We start from the raw sequence: 19,494 nt of genomic DNA, 5'->3' as shown, positions 1-19,494 counted from the left end.
CCAACACAGTTATATGAACGTGCTACCAGGCACAACTCTGTCACATTTCCATATTAGTTTTAAATCACTGTCAAAAACATGAGAATCAGAGACCCCAGATGTGACTGAGTCAATCTTCTGAAAATACCAAGACAGAGGTTTCTGGTGAGCATTACAATTGTTCACTAAACAGAATGACTTCACCAGTCACCTTGCTCCCTGTAGTCTTTATGTAATGCTTTGAAAAGCCTGGTTGAGTATACTGATAAAGTGAAGCAATTACTTGATTATCTGGGGAGGATCCACTTCCTCTCCACCCTCTGTCTAAAAGATCTGAAGTATTTTCTAAAATTGAAGGCCATCTCTACAATAGGAAAATGTATACCTGTAATTGTCCACTGTGGTAACTTCACCCTGGGACTGAGTAGCTTTTGGACAACAGTGGTTACAAATAGCTGATGACTACATCAACAGGGAACTACAGGCTCAAACTCTGCCAACGCATCCTAAATATTCATCTTTCACTCTGCTCTTCACAGAAATGAAAATCTCCTGTTGGACCTCCTACTATAAAAAGCATTATTGATTGAGGATGAACAGTTCCCATCAAAAGGGAGTAGGAGTTACAAGGCACAAAGCCAGCTTATGTAGCCTACCCAAAGGCAAAGTGTTAAAACTGGTGCAGATCCCCCCAAAACAGGGCTATCAGTTCATTACAAGAAAATGAATGAAAATTGATCCATTCTCCAGAATGACTAATGGGATGTTTCAGGACCCGTTCTGGTCTAGGGACAGTTGGATGAAGATGAAGTTAGCAGCAGTATTTGATGTTAAAAGACGCACAACATGACAGTACCTAGAACTTTCTTTGTAGTGTTCTCTTGGCTCACCAGTTTATGGTATGCCTGAGATTCATTGTATCTGACAATTTAAATAAAAAGAAAAGCAGTATTTGTGGCACCTTAGAGACTAACCAATTTATTTGAGCATAAGCTTTCGTGAGCTACAGCTCACTTCATCGGATGCACACTGTGGAAAGTGTAGAAGATCTTTTTATATACACACAAAGCGTGAAACAATACCTCCTCCCACCCCACTCTCCTGCTGGTAATAGCTTATCTAAAGTGACCACTCTCCTTACAGTGTGTATGATGATCAAGGTGGGCCATTTCCAGCACAAATCCTATTACCAGCAGGAGAGTGGGTTTGTGGGGGGGGGGTGAGAAAACCTGGATTTGTGCTGGAAATGGCCCAACTTGATTATCACACATTTTATAAGGAGAGTGATCACTTTAGATAAGCTATTACCAGCAGGAGAGTGGGGTGGGAGGAGGTATTTTTTCATGCTTTGTCTGTATATAAAAGATCTTCTACACTTTCCACAGTATGCATCCGATGAAGTGAGCTGTAGCTCACGAAAGCTTATGCTCAAATAAATTGGTTAGTCTCTAAGGTGCTACAAGTACTCCTTTTCTTTTTGCAAATACAGACTAACACGGCTGCTACTCTGAAACCTGACAATTTAAATATCTCTCACCACCCAGTACAAAACACACTAAGCATTTTTCCTTTGTTTTTATGAATATCACACCCAGACAACTATCTTAATGACTGGAGACCTGTACATGTGCAGGGTACTCCAATATGCCCTGGAACAGGTGATTCAGACTAAGCGTATGTCTACACTGCAATAAAAGATGCACAGCCATGGCTAGCCCAGTTCAGCTAACTCAGGCTTAGGTTGCGGGGCAAAAATTGCAGTGTAGATGTTCAGCCTTCAGCTGGAGCCCAGGTTCTGAAACCCTACAAGTAGGGTGGGTCTCAGAGCTTGGGCTCCAGCCTGAAACCAAACATCTACACAGCAATTTTTAGCTCCAGTCAGTTGACCTAGGCTCTGAGACTTGCTGCCACGGATTTTTTTATGGCAGTGTAGACCTATCCTCACAGGCCATGGCCTTCAGTGTGGGGTGTGGTTTTTTAACAGGGTATGGTCATCCACATCAATGAATCAGCCTTGATTAAATTGACTTGAGGAGGAGCCATGTTTAACAGGGCTTTAATGCTGTTGTTAAATTCACTTTGCCCATGATCTCTTGGGTGTGCCTTATGGAAGATGTATTTAGAGTGTATGAAGAGTTAAAGTTCACAAACCTAGAACAATTATTTTTCTTATTTCTTCTAAGGAAATGATTGAAAACTATGTTCACTGGAATGAAGACATTGGAGAATGGCAGTTGGTAAGCTTAGCTGATAGAAAATGCAGGTAGCTACACTAGTGCAATGCAAAGGTTCTCAAGGGGTATGAAATGAAAGCGAGGGTTCTCAGGCTAACTCGCCAACCTTAGCTATACAGTTTTCATTGACTAGTTAGATTGTGCCATAATGGAGAGTCAGTGTTACTACAATTCCCTGAAAGTCCATTGTTTAAGACACTGACCGCAAGATCTCTGTGATGGGTTTGTTACTTATCCCAGATGTTATGGCAGGTTTTTGTTTGGGTCTTTTCTGAGGATTTTGGTGTTTCATTGATGTGAGCTAATCAAAGCCATTGCAGCTGTCACCAACAATATTACCAGCCATGTTGCTGGAACAGAAAAGATCATCTGAAATCTTACAGAAATATATATTTGTGTATATATATTTATCTTGCATCATGGTCTGAAGTTCACTAGACTGGCAAACTGCCAAGGGTAGTAAAAGTGGCAGAGCTATAGATGTTCTATTTAGCCACTAGTCCTAGGAAGTTCTGCTTCAGGCACTTTATAAAGAACATCCCAGCTGCATTTGAGCAGGAAGGAAAAAAAAAAAAATAAAGATCCGAAAATGCATTTTTCAGAGCACTAAAATTATTCGTGAATTTGGGATTGAATTTGACAAAAAACTGGACAACAAAAATGTTGGAAATGTCAAAATGAACTGTTTTTTTACAATGTTTTGAATCCACATTTCAAGACAAAAAATGTCAAATGTTTTGATTTGACCCAAATTAAAAATTTTTGAATATTTTTTTTTTTTGTTTTGGTGAGAGAGAGAGAAAAATTGGTTTGAAATGAGTGGATTTTTAAAAAATTATTCATTCAGCTCTAATCCAAGCTAATCTTAACTGTCATGATGGGTAAAAGGTGCAAAGTGTGTCTTTCATCTTGTAAACTCCCAGATTAATTGAATTGAGGCTGGAAGCAAATATAAACCTACCCCGTCATGCAATCAGTTTTATAATATAGTTGACTTTGCTAACGAATCTTTCTCTTTCTTTAAGAAATGTGTTGCATATACAGGGAACAACATGAGAAAACAGACCCCGGTACCAGATAAAAAGGAAAAAGATGTAAGTGTCTCTTCTTAAATATGGATCAAACTGTATAGATCTATAGTGTACAAGCCAATGAATACCCATATGTAGGGCCCTACCAAATTCACAGCCTTGAAAAATGTGTCCAGGACCGTGAAATATAGTCTCCCCCCATGAAATCTTGTCTTTTGTATGCTGTTACCCTATACTATACAGATTTCATGGAGGAGACTAGCGTTGCCCAAATTGGGGGTCCTGACCCAAAAGGGAGTTGCAAGGGGGTCGTGGTATTGCCACCCTTATTTCTGTGCTGCCTTCAGAGTTGGGCAGCCAGGGAGCGGTAGCTGTTGGCCAGGTGCCCAGCTCTGAAGGCAGCACCCCGCCCACAGCAGGGCAGAAGTAAGGGTGGCAATACCACACTATGCAACCCTTACTTCTGTGCTGCTGCCTTCAGAGCTGGGCGGCCAGAGAGTGGTGGCTGCTGACTGAGGGTCCAGCTCTGCAGGCAGCAGCGCAGAAGTAAGGGTGTCAATACCATACCGTGCCATCCTTACTTCTGCGCTGCTGCTGGCGGTGACTCTGCCTTCAGAGCTGGGCTCCCGGCCAGCAGCCACCGCTCTCCAGCTGCCCGGCTCTGAAGGCAGCACCGCCGCCAGCAACAGTGCAGAAATAAGGGTAGCAGTACCGCAACTCCTCTTCGCCTCCACCCCCCCACCCCCAAAAAAAAAAACCCTTGTGACCACCCCACAACTTTTTGTGTGCGTGTGTGTGTTCAGGACCCCTACAATTACTGTGAAATTTCAGATTTAAATAGCTGAAATAATAAAATTTACCATTTTTAAAATCCTGAGACCATAAAATTGACCAAAACAACCATGAATTTCGTAGGGCCCTACCATATGTGCTGCATCTCCTGCTGTAAAACTTTCTAACTCTGTTTTTATAGTCTTTGTGTTTTGATGAAGCACTTGCTAAGTGTTATAGAAGAACATATACTAACAGTCGTAAAATGGATTCTGTGTATTCGTTCCCTAGCCCTTTGAGGTGGATCTTTCCCATGTTTATCTAGCTTACACAGAAGAAAGCCTGAGGCAGTCTTTGATGAAGTTAGAGAGGCCGAGGACTTCAAAAGGAAGATCAAGGCCTAAAACTAATAGAAGGTGAGTTCTTGTGAAATGGTTTTGTATGTGGTTGGGAACTTCCAAGTGAAGTGTTTTAAGTCCTAACTAAAGGTTTATTTTGGGGATCAGTCCAGTAGGCTGCATTTGGGCATCCCTTTAATTTGAATGGGAGTTAAGGAATGAACAGCAGGACCCCAGGCCCTTTGAGCAGTGCTGTAATGCATTCCACAGAGAAAGTCATTGAACTATAGTGAATGCTGATCAAAAGCCATAATACTTGGAAAGCATGCTCTGTTGATTTAAGGGCAATTTTCTGTTGCCAAGATTTCAAATTATTAGAGCTGGTTCTGATTTCTCCTCCGTTTTTTCAAAAATTGACAGTTTCTTTTTCCCCCCTTTTTAAATAATTTTGACATTTAAAAAACTAACTTTTTCAAACTAAATAGTCCTATGTCTGCAGAGAACTATAAAAAGGGGTATAAGATTTTTCATAGTATAAATAGTGGTATTTAAATAAAATGGAGAATGGAATTACATGGGAGACATATATGAATACATGCCTCAACAATGCTAAAATCACTGAAGCCTACACAAAGGAATATAAAGTTCCTTAGGTGATATGAGGTAGAGACTCAGTCTGAGTCAAGGTTTGGGAGTTGCTAAGTTTAGTTCTGGTTCCAGTTTGGGTTAATTGTACAAAAAGCCCACCAGCATTAAGATTGGGACAGTAACACCAAGTCAGCAAACATCATACATTATGCTTACTCAGTCATGTTACACATACCCCAGATTTTAAGGTACACTTTTTAACTGACTGTAGTGCGTGAAGATTTATAGTCAATAGAAAAAACATACTGCGCATGCTATGTAGTTTTTTATCATGGGAGAGTTGGCTTTGGCAAGAAACATTAACTTTTGGGGTCAAGTTAAGAGGCATAAAGTGTGGTAAATTTGACTCTTAAAGACACATCAAGTCTAAGTGACTTAAGAAGTGGCCTACTTTAACACCTTAAACATTTGTGTGTGTAGTTCTTGCTACATTCCTCTCCTCTGGCTACTTGATGTGTGTTATTCTAGCATGCATAGACTTTGGAGGTCAGATTCACAAGTGACATGTGAGAGTACACATAAGTTACCTGTCCAAATGAGGGTGGTGCTGATGGATGACCAAATGTAAACCTAGATAGATTGTACTTTGAGTTGGTCTTCTAAAATGTTAAATATGCCGTTGTTGAGATTTTAGCATATTATTTTTAGAGGCTACCTAAACCAAACTTGTGTAAATGTTAATACTATATACTTTAGATTTGGAAAATGTAACCCCTTCTTGGGTTCTTTTCTTGGGTAGACTACTAATGTGTGTTTGTCTTTTTCCACTCCTCCTCTCTGAACAGAAAACGTTCAGCAAAGCCAGGCGCCGTCATTGACTCTCTGCTTCAGTAGGTGTTTTGCATTCTGCTTCAGAGTAAAGATTAATGTGTGTTGTAATGCTTTGCTAAAATTCATAGTTCTTTAGAAAATATTGAAGAACTGGCACAATTTGACCAGAAGGGGCTACCAAACAATGCCTCATCAGTAAACAAAAATGAACTTGTTTCTCTAATTACCCTTATACTGTATGTTATATTAACATATGTTAAACCAATATATGTGTTGTTGCAAAATTGTCAATATATTACACCATTCTTTGTGTTGTGCAGGGAAACCAGTGGCAGTAAACCTTGTTGAAATGTATAGAAAGCAAGAACTTTAGGTGTGTTTAAATTTTAAAAATATTAGCCCAGTGTGGTGGATAGATCCTGAACTTTAAATCCTAATAACTCTGTTTTATGTCCTGCTTTGTACATAAACTAGCGGCTTACGCTGTTGTCCTGTGTTGCACTGTTGTATGTTTTCACGTAGTGGGTATAAATCCATGATATAACTTAATCTGAATACTGAGCCCCCCTCCTTGGCTATTTAAATACTCCCTATTTGTAGCTGCTGTTTGAATTTCATACATTAAATGACTAATTGTCTGTCTTTCTGTTCCTTTAGTAACTGACATATGTAGACTTACTGTATATTGTTGCATAAAGAGTGACTGTTCTGAAAACCTAAACTGTACAAATTCAAGAACATTGGGCAAGGACAATGTTTTGTTTCGTTTCAATGCAAATGAAAACAAAACTGTTTCGTTTCATTTTATTTGAAGTGCTGTTGTCCTTTTATTTACTGTTTAAATGCACACAATTTCTAGGCAACAACTTTGACTACTTTTCTGAGGATGGCCATCGCTGAAGAAAATGCAAGAGAATATGTTTTACTTTTTAAAAGGCTGCTTTGCACCTTGACTGCGCTTGCACTGAGTGGAGGATGTGTAACTGATCTCTCTGATTGTAACTGAGCCTTGCATTTTTTGTATGAATTGCTCTACTCTCAATATGGATGGAGAAGATAAAATCCTAATGTGTTAAAGAGAATGCCACAAACCCATAATATAGCTCAGGCTAGGTGTTTTCAGAGCTTGTAGCTAGCTTTCGCACCCTTGGCCCTAATATTTTGGGGGCAATGCTCTATTGATCAGGGATGAATTTGGACCCTTTATATTTTAAAATAGAGAGGTGCTTCCTTTACTTCCAATCTCCAGGTAGTAGTAACATCCGCACAAAAGTCGGTCCTGTCTACACCCAAGTAGCCTTTTGTTTTCCGTTACACTTAGAGACAGTATCTTAATTTCTTCTAAAATCATTATCCTTTGCATTGAGTGGCTGCTGATTTACTAGTTCATTTGATCCCCCTGAATACTGTGCTGCTACGAAACATTTAACATTTTAATATATTGCTTTTGTGATACAAGAGAAATTCTTCCTTTGTCTTGTGTATGTTCTGTAACTAGTGCAGGAACACATCAGTTACAGATGTCCTCAATCTTCATAAACCCGTTTATTATTAATGTCTGTAACTTCAGCATAACCTTACAATGTTGCATGGAGTGTAAAAAGCTGTGACTGCTGATGTGAAAAGGTGGAGTCCCTAAACAAAAGCATAGCACTGTTCCACTGCGGGTGTCATGCATTCGTTCTGGTAACAAGATTTACAGTTAGTTGAAATATTCTTTCTGTAGTGTGCAGAATATTTAAAAATGCATCAAAATACAATGTGGTCTTCTTAGTACTATCACCAATAACTCTGTCTTGTGGATCTCTATGCAAGTGTAAGATGCACAGTCTGGCAGTTAAAATTTGGTCTCACAAGGACATATTTAACTTTGAGAATTTCAGTAGCATTCTGGTTAAGCCCTGTTGTCCTTTTTAAAAAATCTGTTTCTTTTGATGTGTGTGTCTACACTGCGATTAAACACATGGGGTTGGTCCGTGTCAGCTAACGCGAGGCTTGGGGACTGTAAAATTGCAGTGTAGATGTTTGTGCTTGTGTTGGAGTCCGGGCTCTGAGACCCTGCGAGGGGGAATGCTCCAGCCCTAGCCTGAAAATCTGCACCACAATTTTACAACACTGCAGCCCAAACCCTGTGTGCCCAAGTCAGCTGACATGGGCTAGCTGTGGGTGTTTAATTGCAGGGTAGGCATACTCAGTGTCTTCACCCAGGAGCAAAACTTATTATGTTGCGTGGGTTTTTTTTTAAAAACAATTGACACTGTCATTTTAAAGTTTAGACAAGATTTCTTTTTTTATAGCACAGCATTTAAATAAGAGGCAATTCATCAAGCTCTTCCCCCAAAATGAGGTGTACTTCTCATCTTGAAGAAAAATTTAAGTATTGGTACTTAAACTTAACTTACGGTGAATTTGCAGTAAACTTAGTAAACATCCTAATTTACGTAACTTCTATACTTGTCATACATGCTAAAAAGACTGAAGAGAGCCCATAATGGCTCAGAAGTCATTGCTATGGCCCCAGGCCGTCACCAGGTCCGTGCAAGAGGACCTCTGCAGCCGCAGGAAGCCCAAGCTTCATGTGGGCTTCTGGAGCCATGTGCTCAGTGTAGAATTGGGGCCAATGTCAGTAATAGAAGATCTGGAGTTCCTTGGTTTTTATGATAAAAGTTAATACCATTATGACCTTGTTGCAGTAGGATCCAGCAACTAGGCAAATAAACACTTCCTCCTTAATCAGTGCTTTTTAAAAATGATCTTACCAAATGGTCTGTCTGTCTGACAGACCATTAATGGCACCTTGAAGGTGCCATTGTGAGCCATTCTACCCATACTAAAACATTAAATGATTAAGTCTAAAAGTGCATTTGCTACAGTGGAACAGATCTGTAAAAGACAAGTCCCTGATAAACAAATGTTACTTGTACAACAGTAGTTAAGAGGACAGCTTTTCTGTAGGTATGTTTGTTAAAAAAGGAAGCTTCTTGTGTCATTTCTATCTTTTATACCAATTTGCACATAAAACCAGCATGCTCCATGATAGACTTGCTGGCTGTGATTTGCTGTCACAGCTTCGGCTTTGGAGAACAAAATCCCTTGCTATTAAAAAGGAGGAACTTTGAAATGAAATGTTTTTAAGTAGGTTCTGTTTATATTTATGAAGCTTGACTGATCTTTGAAAGGTTTGAATGTTTGTCTGAGTATGGGCATTATTTTTAAAGTTGCTAAAAATGCATCTGGGCTACAGATTTACCCTGCAGCTCTTGGATTATCTGCAGGCTTATTCTGTCCAAACTCATTTTTAAATCTTTTTTTAAATTTATGCTTTAGCCAATACAGCTATTCTGGTCTCAGTTCAGTCTTTCCTTAACTCATGCTCTTTTGTGTGGTTGTGTCTGTCCGTTTTCCTCCCAGTTTCCTCTCTTCAGGAAGTGTTGGCCTTAACACTGACATTTCCTGGGTCTTTTGTCAGTTTGTTACATTCTTAACATTGCTTTTAATAGAGCATATTGTGCATTTAATTTTTTCCTGGTCCTGGAATTGCTAGAATGGGGGGGAAATCTTCCTTAGTGCCTTTCACTGACTTATACTGTAGTCTGCACACTTTAAATTATAGCTATTTCTCTTTAGTTCTGTTTCACCAATTTGTATATAGGCAAGAAATTCTAGTTGTACAATTACTCCCTATTTATTGTTTTGCTAACTTTTTGGAAGTGTTGTTTCTGATTATTCATTGTATTTTATGTATAAATTTTATTTGTTATATTGTACATACCAGTATTGTGTGTGCATGTTCTTGCCAAGGAATAAAAATTTGAACTCCTCTAATGTTTCATCTTTTTATCAGTGTGGCTTTTTTCACATAACACAAGAACCAGGAGTCACCTGATTAAATTAATAGGCATCAGGTTTAAAACAAACATAAGGAAGTACTACTTCACACAACACAGTCAGCCTGTAAAACTTGTTGCCATAGGATGTTGTGAAGGCCAAAAGTATAACTAGGTTCAAAAAAGAGTTTAGATAGGGTCATGCAGGATAGGCCCAACAATAGCCATTAGTCAAGATGTTCAGAGATGCAACCCCATGCGCCAGGTGTCCCTAAACCTCCAATTGGTAGAAGCTGGAACTGGATGGATCTCTGGAAATTGCCCTGTTCCGTTCATTTCCTCTAAAGCAGGGGTAGTCAATAGGTAGACCGCAGGCCAAGTCCTGATCGCCAGATGCTTTTGAACTGACCCTGAAATCTTTTTTACTTATTATTATTATTTTTTTTAAAACGTTCTCTGGAATGTGGAGCTTAACTATACCTTGACCAAGAAATTTGGACCTCAACAAAAAATAGTTGACTACCCCTGCTCTAAAGAGTCTGACTCTGGCCACTGTCAGAAGACAAAACGCTGAGCTAGATGGACCATTAGTCTGACAGTATGGCTGTTCTTCTGTGTACACAACTTCTTACTACTCTGCATTGACTGATCCATGTAATGGTCATTAGAAGGACGGTAGCTAAGATCAGCAATAGAGCTTTGAAATATGATAGCATTTAATTGCACTTCTGGAGCATCTTTCCTCCAAGGATCTCAAATGTTTTACTAGTCTTAACTAAGTCAGTCACCCCTGCGAGGGAAGTAAGCAATAAGGATCATAGGTTTTTAAGGTCAGAAGGGATCATCATGAGCACTGGTCTGATCAACATAAAATTTCACCCAGTGATTCTTGCTTCAAACCTAAAACTCCTGGTTGGGCTAGAGCTTTTTTTTTAAAAAAAAAAAAAAATCTTACCCACTACTGAAATGTGGCATGCTCTCGAGAGGAACCTAGCTGCTCTTAAATTGTGTAATGTTGTATGCAGTTGAGGAGCAGAAGTGAAGATTGTGTCCAATTTAAATTCAGGGGACTTTTAACTAGGAAGAATAGAATTACCTGCCCTAGAATTTGTCCAGAAACTAACATTTATTACATCTACTTTTAGCAAAAGTGTCATGAAATCTTTAATAACATGTGGTCAGACTATCTAGGCTTTAGCCCAAAAGATAGCTCCTGCAGCTGTGTAAGGCCCCTACTTGCACCCTGGCATGACTCAGAGTCAAGTGCTACCTACTGAATTCCCACCACAACTTCATGCACCATCTTGGTGCTCTTGGGAAGTCTTCTATTTCACCACTAGGCTGGCTTCATGCTGCTTTGCTCCGAGATCTGACCATAGCACAAATGCAATCTTCCACCTGTGTTGACTGCAGAAAGAGTAATTTGACCATTTAGAAATTTTAGCTTGTGCAGAATAGAGTTGCCCCACCTTTGAAGTGGTGATTCTTGCTGGGCACACATGACCTCTGCTCTGTCAGCTGCATTGGCTGCCCATTCATTTCTTGATTCATAGATTAAAGGCAACACTTTCCGTATACAGGCCAGATTTTCAAAATTGATCCTTACCCAGCCAATCTATTGGAGGGGCAGCTGGGTTCTGAGCACTACTGAAAATCTATCCTTAAAGCTCTAAATGGATTCCAGCTGTCGTCCTTGGAGACCACTCTCTGATTGATTGGTATGGTAATCCACCCCTTCTAGTAGCTTCACTGCCAGCATCCTCTGGAATAGTGTTCTCACCTCAGAAAATTCTTCCTTTCTCCCTTCAGACCATCCTGCTATCCCTTGCACTTGCTCACCTCCTATGCTGTAATGCCTATATGCCCTCCTGGGAAAGGGGGCGAGAGGCTAGAGTTGATGGCAGGTAGTCTTGTCCCCGTTTGTAGTAGTTATTTGTGTTGTGATTGGATTAGGGGCCATTGGCCTATGCATTTTGTGTACACAACAACAAAAATAGTCCCTGCACGTAGAAGATGAGATGACAGATTGGGGAGCATTTTGAAACTGCTCTTGATTTCATGTTTTTAAAAATGTGCTCTTGGTGTTAATAACCACACTTGCATACTCTAAACAGTGTTGCGAGGCTGCTGCAAAATTAGCTGAGGTTTTTAGAAGTTAAGTTCCATTTCCTCTGCTGTAAGGAATGACTTATTGACACACACACACAATACTGTGTATTAGAGTGCTTTCCTTTCGCAGAAGAAAATCTTTCTTGGGCTATGTGCAGGCAATAGATAAAGGGTTTCGATAGATAACTGAGCAGTTCCATTGAGAATACTCTGACTCAGCTGATGTACCAGTTGAACCTTACTGGAGTACAGGGACTTTCCAAAGCTACTGCATGCTGTGTTTCATCAGAAATCTCCCACACTTTTTGCTGAAGTTAAGTGCAACCTGCTGCGTCAGGCATTTTGTTGGTAGAAAGACTTGACACTAAACTCCTGCTCTGAATGCCACAGGAGTCTGGGGGTGTTCAGCTCAGACTTCTCGTTCTTGCCCCTTCTGGCCCTCTGGTCTTTCTCCTTTCTTGCCCTTTGTTGCTGCTGTCACAAACTCCTCTTTGAATTGTTGATAGTATTAAAGTGGGGTGGTGATGGCATGCGCTGCACTGAGTTGAGCACTCAAAAGAGGAAATCTGAGGTCTGCTGTATGAAGGACTCTGCAAAATCACCTGTGACCACCTCATGGCTCTAGAATTGATATTGCCCTTTGAAGCACGTAGCCAACGTCTATGTACTTCTGAGCCACTGGCTTGCTATTGCTGGCCTTAGGTTTATGCCATCCCTGTAGCTTGCTTGCATAAGATCACGTTTCTGAACATCGGATTTGCAAAATAGACTCTATGAATATTCTATTCATGGCTTTAATGACTGCTTCCCACCATCCATTTGACTCTCACATGCTTTGGATTCTTTCTTGCCCTTTGCCAGCTGAAACCAAACATGGCTCCTTATCTTTCCTCCCAGGCTTAATTCCTCCTTTCTCCTTTGCTGTCACTAACACTGACCTCTTGTCGGAGTTATAGCTCTTTTTGGAGCATCTGGGCTAGCACCAATTCTCACTGCTCGCACCACACAATTGTCAAAAATCTGATCCTCCTTTTCTGGGGTAACAGTAAAACTTGTCAGTCACTGTGCCTTGGTTCCCTCCCTCCTTGATTACTGAAACCATCTTCGTTGTAGTATTCAGCACTCCCTTCCTGGCCTAACAAAACGCAGCTGCTAAATTATCTTCACCCATTGCTCCTCCCACACCACACCCTCCTTCAATTCCTTCGCAGACTTGCCCTTGTCCACCATACCGAAATGAAACATCTGATCCTCATCTCGTCCTACTTTCCTTCTCCCTCTCCCAAGTTCATACCTTCCCTTCCTTCATTGGGCATGTAATAACCTTGCAATTCCAGTGTGAAAGAAACACTGTCCTCCCTCAGACCCCTAATAAAGCCCTACACACACATGTGCTTGTGTCTTTTGTGCTCCCATGTTGTGTGTGGTTGGTGAGCAGAGAAGAGGACAGAAGAAAAAATGCTTCATCTTTCTCCCAGCGCATTTTGGCTCTCTCACATTCCTGCTTTACATTGTACAATGCATGAGGCAGAGACTGTCTTTATAGCTGTGTCTTCTGAATAAACCAAGTACATTGCTGATGCTCTACAAATGGTTACCAATAAATGTCTCCTATAACACATCAGCAACATTGATCCAAAACCACTTTATTTTAAGGTTAATCATAAATAATCTTTATTAATAATAATAATACAATGCCACTGTACATTTGTGAACGGAAAATTTTATCTTCTAATTCTACTGTAGTTTTTCTTTCATTATCTTTTTGGAGAAATCTTTCAGATTCTCTAGAAAATGTTTCAACTTAATATTGTTGTCTGCCTTCACCGGACAGGGTACCTATAAAGGAAAGGTCATATCACAGATGTTAGTACAATTGCTGAGGTACTTAGTTTATGGTGGTGGTTTTAGCTGCTAACTGGTGGCAAGAACAAACACCTTTCTTGTGGTTAGACCTGCTCTGAGAAGGATTTTCTCACATAGTTTGTAGCCAAATGTGGCTTGAATGATACAAAATTATGAAGTGTATGTGAATGGATGAATTACTCATCAGGATTTGCTTGAATCACCCATGACTTGGTGAAAAACGTCATGCAAGCAGCCAATCAGTAGAAAAACACTTGGTTGAGCTCTGTGTGAGGTTCCCTCAAAAGTGAAAAATGATGAATGTACTTCTAAAATGTATCCTATTTGAAAACACAGGATCATATTATTTCTAGTAGGGTAGTGCCTCGGAGTCCCAGTCATGGACCAGAATCCCCGTGTGCTAGGTGATGCATGTACAGAAGCAATTAGGCTTTTGTGGGGCCCCGGGAAAGTGCGGGGCCCTCCCCACCTCTTCTACCTGCATTCTCTCTCTCTCTCTTCCCCCTCCCTCTCCCCCTCCCCCGCTGACCGTGGTCGGGGTGTGGGGGCTTGCCCTGCTCTACCCACTCTGTGCTCCTGCTGGGGAGTGGAGTCGGGGCACAGGCGCTTGCCCCGCCCCCTGGCAGGAGTGCCAGGCAGGCAGGCAGAATGGGGCGAGCCCCTGTGCCCTGACCCCGCTCCCTGACAGGAGCACTGGGCGGTGTGGGTCAGGGCACAGGAGCACACATTTTTCTAGGGGCCCCCCAATTGGCTGAGGCCCCTGGGCACGGGCCCTCTTGGCCCAGTGGTTAATCTACCACTGTGTACATACCCCGGCCAAAAAGCCTGGCTCTGATGCAAGGACATTACTCACCTTCTGAATTAGCTGTATTAAATTAACATAAATGCCTTCCAAGGGAAACTTGTAGGGATGGCAGTAACGGCCGTTTTCAACAACCGTTGCAGCTTTGCATAAAATATCAAATGTCTCCTTTTTCTAAAAGAAAGAGGAAAAAAAAGTGTATTCCTTTTCTAGAAACTCTCACGGGGTGATAAACATAACTGCGCGGTGGTAGCAGAAACTTTATTAGCAGCTGATGAACGCTGGGAAGATGCAATCCACTTCTGATTCTAAGGAAGGAAGAAAACTGCACCCTGAACTAAAACCATGAGATCTGAAAAAGTTACGGTTACTTCCTGCTCACACTGTCTGTCTGTCTGTCTGTGTGTGTGTGTAATATGTGCCTACAAGTTCTGGTTTCAGCTAGCAGCAGAGAAGGAAGTGCCAACTTTTCAGGAAAAAAAGGCAGTTCTTAACACTCCAGACTAAATAAAATGCCTCAGATCAGCCTCTACGTTGTTAGCCTTTCTCTCATTAAGAGTGGTGAAGTGAAAGCCCTGATTCAGGAGCTCCTGTCTTGCACCAACTCCAAGGGAGGCATAAGCAAGGAGCACTTTCCAATGTCAACTGATACATCGTAATGAGCTGATTATAGAATGACCAGATAGCAAGTGTGAAAAATCGGGACAGGGGATGGGGGGGGGGGGGCTATAGGCATCTATATAAGAAAAAGTCCTGAATATTGGGACTGTCCCTATAAAATCGGGACATCTGGTCATCCTATCTGATTATGAGATTGCGAATTGAGGACTCCAAGGGGAAAATAGGCAGGCATGTGGACAGCATATACTTTTTAACCTCACTCCCTCTGTTTTCCCATCTGTTAAATGGGCATAATACTGCCCAGCTCAGAGGGGAGGGTTGTGGATAGTCTGTTAACATTCCTCAAATGCTTCAAATAGGAAAAGTGCCACCTAAGTTAACTATAACATTTTTGGGAGGAGGCAGTTTAGAAGTAATTGAAGTGGCAGAAGCTATTAGAGTCCTTTTGACTTTTATAAACAATTTTAGAAGCCATCCTCTTCCAGGGCTGAAAACCAATAGACGCTAGCTGCATCTGAACAGATTCAGACAAAGCTAGAAACACCTTAAAAGAGATGATTTACATTACAGGTGTGTCGATGCAACATCTCTACCCAGAGCCTGATGCGCTTGAAGATCTCACTTGCTACCCTGTTCTGTAAGGATGTCCTGCTGGACTCTGCTTTCCATAGCCCAGAGCAGACTTAGTATTTGATGCCAAAGCTTCCATGTTAAAGTACTCTTTGGATGTGACTTACCAGGATGAGGGATGGACAGGTTGGAACTTGGGGTATGTTCACTAAACTTGTAGACGCCAGAAACTGGATTAGAAAGAAAGGAATGTTGGTTTGTTAGATCATCCTGAATAAATATGACTATGAGAAAAACGTATTGACAACATCGATAAACTCCATGGCAATTGAGTGAACGGTGGTTTCCCTAATTTCACCATCCCAGTGGTTTTTCAGTGATCATCCCCCATGAAGGAGCCGATGTTCAATGCCACTGAACGAGAATGAAAACTTTTCAAGATCTGTTATAAAACGGTGTGTGTCAAAAGTGAAGCCTGGGAGTGGGGAGGGACACAGGCTCTGGGTGAAATTTCTGCCTCTCCATACCATTCCTGCCTTTTTACAAACGGGCGGCGAGGCTGACATCTACATTACCTCCCTGTCCCCAATACAAACTGCAGGGAGACAGCAGGTTGCATGGCAGCCTCTCTGCAGCGGATCCTCCTGCCACCTCTCCACACCCCTATTCTGGTGTTCCCAGCATCCAGTGACTCTTCCCGCAACTCATTCCCTTATGTGCCAGTCCAGCTGGAGGCAGTTCAGAGCCAAGCTCAGTGGGGCACAAGGGGTGCAGTGCCTGGCTTGTCACCCCCCGCCCAGGAGCACAAGAGGGGTTCAGCAGTATGGTGGGCATCGTCCATAAGGGAGCAGATGAGATCAGGTAGGATCATGAGCTGCCTTGCTGCAGCAGTATAGAACATCACCTTTCTATGAATGCAGGAACGGTAAAGCTAGAGATACTTGACTTAGGCAGCAGTTTTCAGAGGACAAAAAAGCATCTGAGACTTTATTATCTGCTATTAAATCGCTATGTGCTAACTAAACAAGCTTCCTCCAGATAAGTGCAACTAAAGGGATATTCTGCCTAACCAGAAATAGCAATATAGGATGATGTGGCATGTGTGTATGAGAGAGACATACACACACACAGAGCTCCAAGAAAAATGAAGTTTCAATTCTTTTTAGTTTTGCAGTGTGTGCTCTTGTGCCAGCAAAGGTAAAGAGCCTGTAAAGCCTTTCAGTTATTGTAATCCCAGCAATCCTGTCAACACCACTGCTCTGTGGGATTGCTCTTCACTGAAAGTAGCTGAACAGAACGCTTACAAACTTTCTTATCAGAAATAGTTTCTGCTAAATTCTGAAAACCTCCAGGAGGAAGGGTTTTGCCTGAAGAAGGCCTGCAAGCTTCTGCCCTTTATTATCTGAATAGTGGCCTCAACTCTAACTCAGGTGTTCGCTTCAGTTTTATCTCTAGCAGAATGAGAAACAGAATTGTTCATCATCCATATGTTGGGGTGTATTTTTGTCCAGTTCCCTAGCTAAGAGAGGCAACTCTTCAGCTCCACCTGCACTGGTACAGCTACACAGTCTTTGAACAGGGTTTCTTGGTGAAGCCCATAACAACCATCTGCTATGCCTGAATTTAGGATGATTTATTTTTCTCTTACCTTTGTGTTTGCAAAAATATTTGTCACGTTCATCTCACCACAGGAAACCTTGATCAAGGCAAAAAGAGAGAGAGAGGAGACATCAGGCTAGACAAGCCGATAACCCCCGGATAAGCTTGTGGGTTATCTGCTCTCCTCAAAGAGGTACTAGAGGATGATTTCAGTCTAGTTTGCTTAACAAATTTTTTTGCCTGCCACTGTCAGCTCAGCGCTTATCTTTACTTCAGCAGTTACAGAATCTGAATAAAGTCTTTTGTCCCTCCCATCAAATAGTGAAAGGACCGCTCTTGAGAATTCACATACCTTCTGCTTCGTAATGTTGTCCAGTATCTTGATGATCTCTCTTAAATAGGTGACCCAGCAGATTCTGTGCCTTCCCAGGACCATATGACTGTTGCAGGCTAACAAGCAGAAGCAAGTTAGAATAACTGGAAACCTTACACCCATGTCTGATTATATATTATTCAAATATCTAGCAATTGTGAATCAAGAGGATTTATTTACAATACCTTGCTGTGTGATTCTGGAAAAAGTGTCACTACTTATAGGCATGAAGTTGCTGAAGCTGCCGGAAAAACACTGAAAATATAAATAGATTTTTGTGCACAACTGGCTAAGTCATTACTGTTCATGAGCTTATATCTGCTTCCAGGATATAGATAAAAGGGAAAAATGAGACTTTTGTTTCTAATCTTACAATTGAATTGATCATAGGAAATTTCCGTCCTGCCGATAACAACTGATAGGAGTCACTTCAGGGTATTTGTATGCTGTAATTGCATACAAATAACTCTAAATTGCAGTTTTTCTAATTTCATTACACCAGGCGATGTATAATCAGTTGTTAAGCAAAGTTAGAGCCTAGATAAGCCCAAACCAACATCCCATATCTGACCACCAGTGGGGCTTTGTCCCAATTTTGTGGTTTGAAGTGACCTCTAATTACCTTGTCTACTCTTTCATTGCTCTCGCTCCCTCTCTTTAATGTTAATATTTACAAATATTGATATAAAGCAAATTTTTGTTTCACAATGGTCATTGCATAACGTTATCTATCTACAGTGTCTTAAATTGGTGCAAAAAAGATCCTTTAGTGGTCACTATAGAAAAAGGTGACATAAAAAGGAAGGACATTTCCTATTATATTTTTATCTTGATATGGTGAATTAAAGGTACCCTGATGGGGGAAGAAGCATCCTAGGTACCATGAACATTGCTGCCACATCTATAATGTTTTTGTTGCTTACTTCCATAAATGATCAGTAAATGATCAGAACAAAAAAGTAATAAAATAATCACCTTTAGGGAGTATGTCAATGGGTAGAGCAAAACCCACCATAATCCAGGGAAAGCCGTGGAGGGCTCTAAATCAGGCCCCTACAGACATCTTAAATATTCAGTAACCGACTCAAAAAAAAATGCCATATCAGACTATAAAAATCTTGGCTGCATAGTCACCCAACTGTTACAGGTAGTTCTGTAACTGCAGAGAAACCCTTCTGACTGTGAATCAGTGCTCTAACGCTGAAGGATAGGTTGAAGAGAAGTGCTAGCTGCTCTGTGCATCTCAATGTGGTGTTAATTGCCAAGTCTACTGATGGTAGTTTAAATATCAACAGTGTTAACTTGATCATTGCGAATTATTTTAGCTAAACAACCTAGCTGGGATCATAGACGCATGTAGGTCTGGGAAGGACCGCAAGAAGTCATCAAGTCCAGCCCCTGAGCTGAGGCAAGGCTAAGCCTGTCTTAGGCCTTGTCTACACTACATAGTTTTGGTGACAAACTTCAGGTTTCATTGACAAAACAGTGGAGGGGTACACGCTGCAATGCTCCTTTCATGCACAAAACTCTTCTGCTTTGCCGATAAAAACTACCTGGATGAGAGCCAGCGATTCATAACTGTTGACAGTGCAGGGTGGGCAATTTAAAGATTTGGAGGTCACATGATGGCCCCATGTGTAGTCTCTGCTGCCCACCCAGCGGTGCTTTACAAGCTCCCCGCCACGCTGTCCTCTCCCGCTTTGCCTCTTCGCCCCCCACCATCCCCACTGCTCCTCCATAAACTCCCGGCGGGGCGTGTCCTGCTCCCAGCACTGTGCTGAGAACCAGCCCCTGGTGGGAGCTCTCAGCTCACCTGCAGCCTGCCCGGCAGGCTCCTTCCTCCCCCACTGCCTTTGGCTGGGCCGGCACCCAGGGAAGGCAGCCCTGCATGTGCCAGAACTGCCCAGAGCCCTGCACAGCACCAGCTGGACACTACACAGGCGGGCATGGGGGCG

The 19,494-nt window shown here is 41.6% G+C and overlaps 1 protein-coding gene across 2 annotated transcripts in view; it reads left to right on the top strand.

Moving 5' to 3' along the window:
• KIF3A (kinesin family member 3A) overlaps positions 1 to 9,601 on the top strand; it is a 38,272-nt gene extending 28,671 nt beyond the window's left edge. For both annotated transcript variants that reach the window (XM_073355661.2, XM_073355658.2), the window contains 4 exons: positions 2,163 to 2,216; positions 3,239 to 3,307; positions 4,307 to 4,431; positions 5,787 to 9,601. In XM_073355661.2, coding sequence (XP_073211762.2) covers positions 2,163 to 2,216; positions 3,239 to 3,307; positions 4,307 to 4,431; positions 5,787 to 5,835 — 297 coding nt within the window. In that variant the 3' untranslated portion in view covers positions 5,836 to 9,601. The remainder of the gene's footprint in view (positions 1 to 2,162; positions 2,217 to 3,238; positions 3,308 to 4,306; positions 4,432 to 5,786) is intronic.
• Positions 9,602 to 19,494: the final 9,893 nt, after the last annotated feature.

This window comes from Lepidochelys kempii, chromosome 8 (genome assembly GCF_965140285.1).
Source record: "Lepidochelys kempii isolate rLepKem1 chromosome 8, rLepKem1.hap1, whole genome shotgun sequence".
Lineage (NCBI taxonomy): Eukaryota > Metazoa > Chordata > Testudines > Cheloniidae > Lepidochelys > Lepidochelys kempii.
Note: the sequence above shows the minus strand (reverse complement) of the source record. Positions and strands in the feature narration are given on the sequence as shown.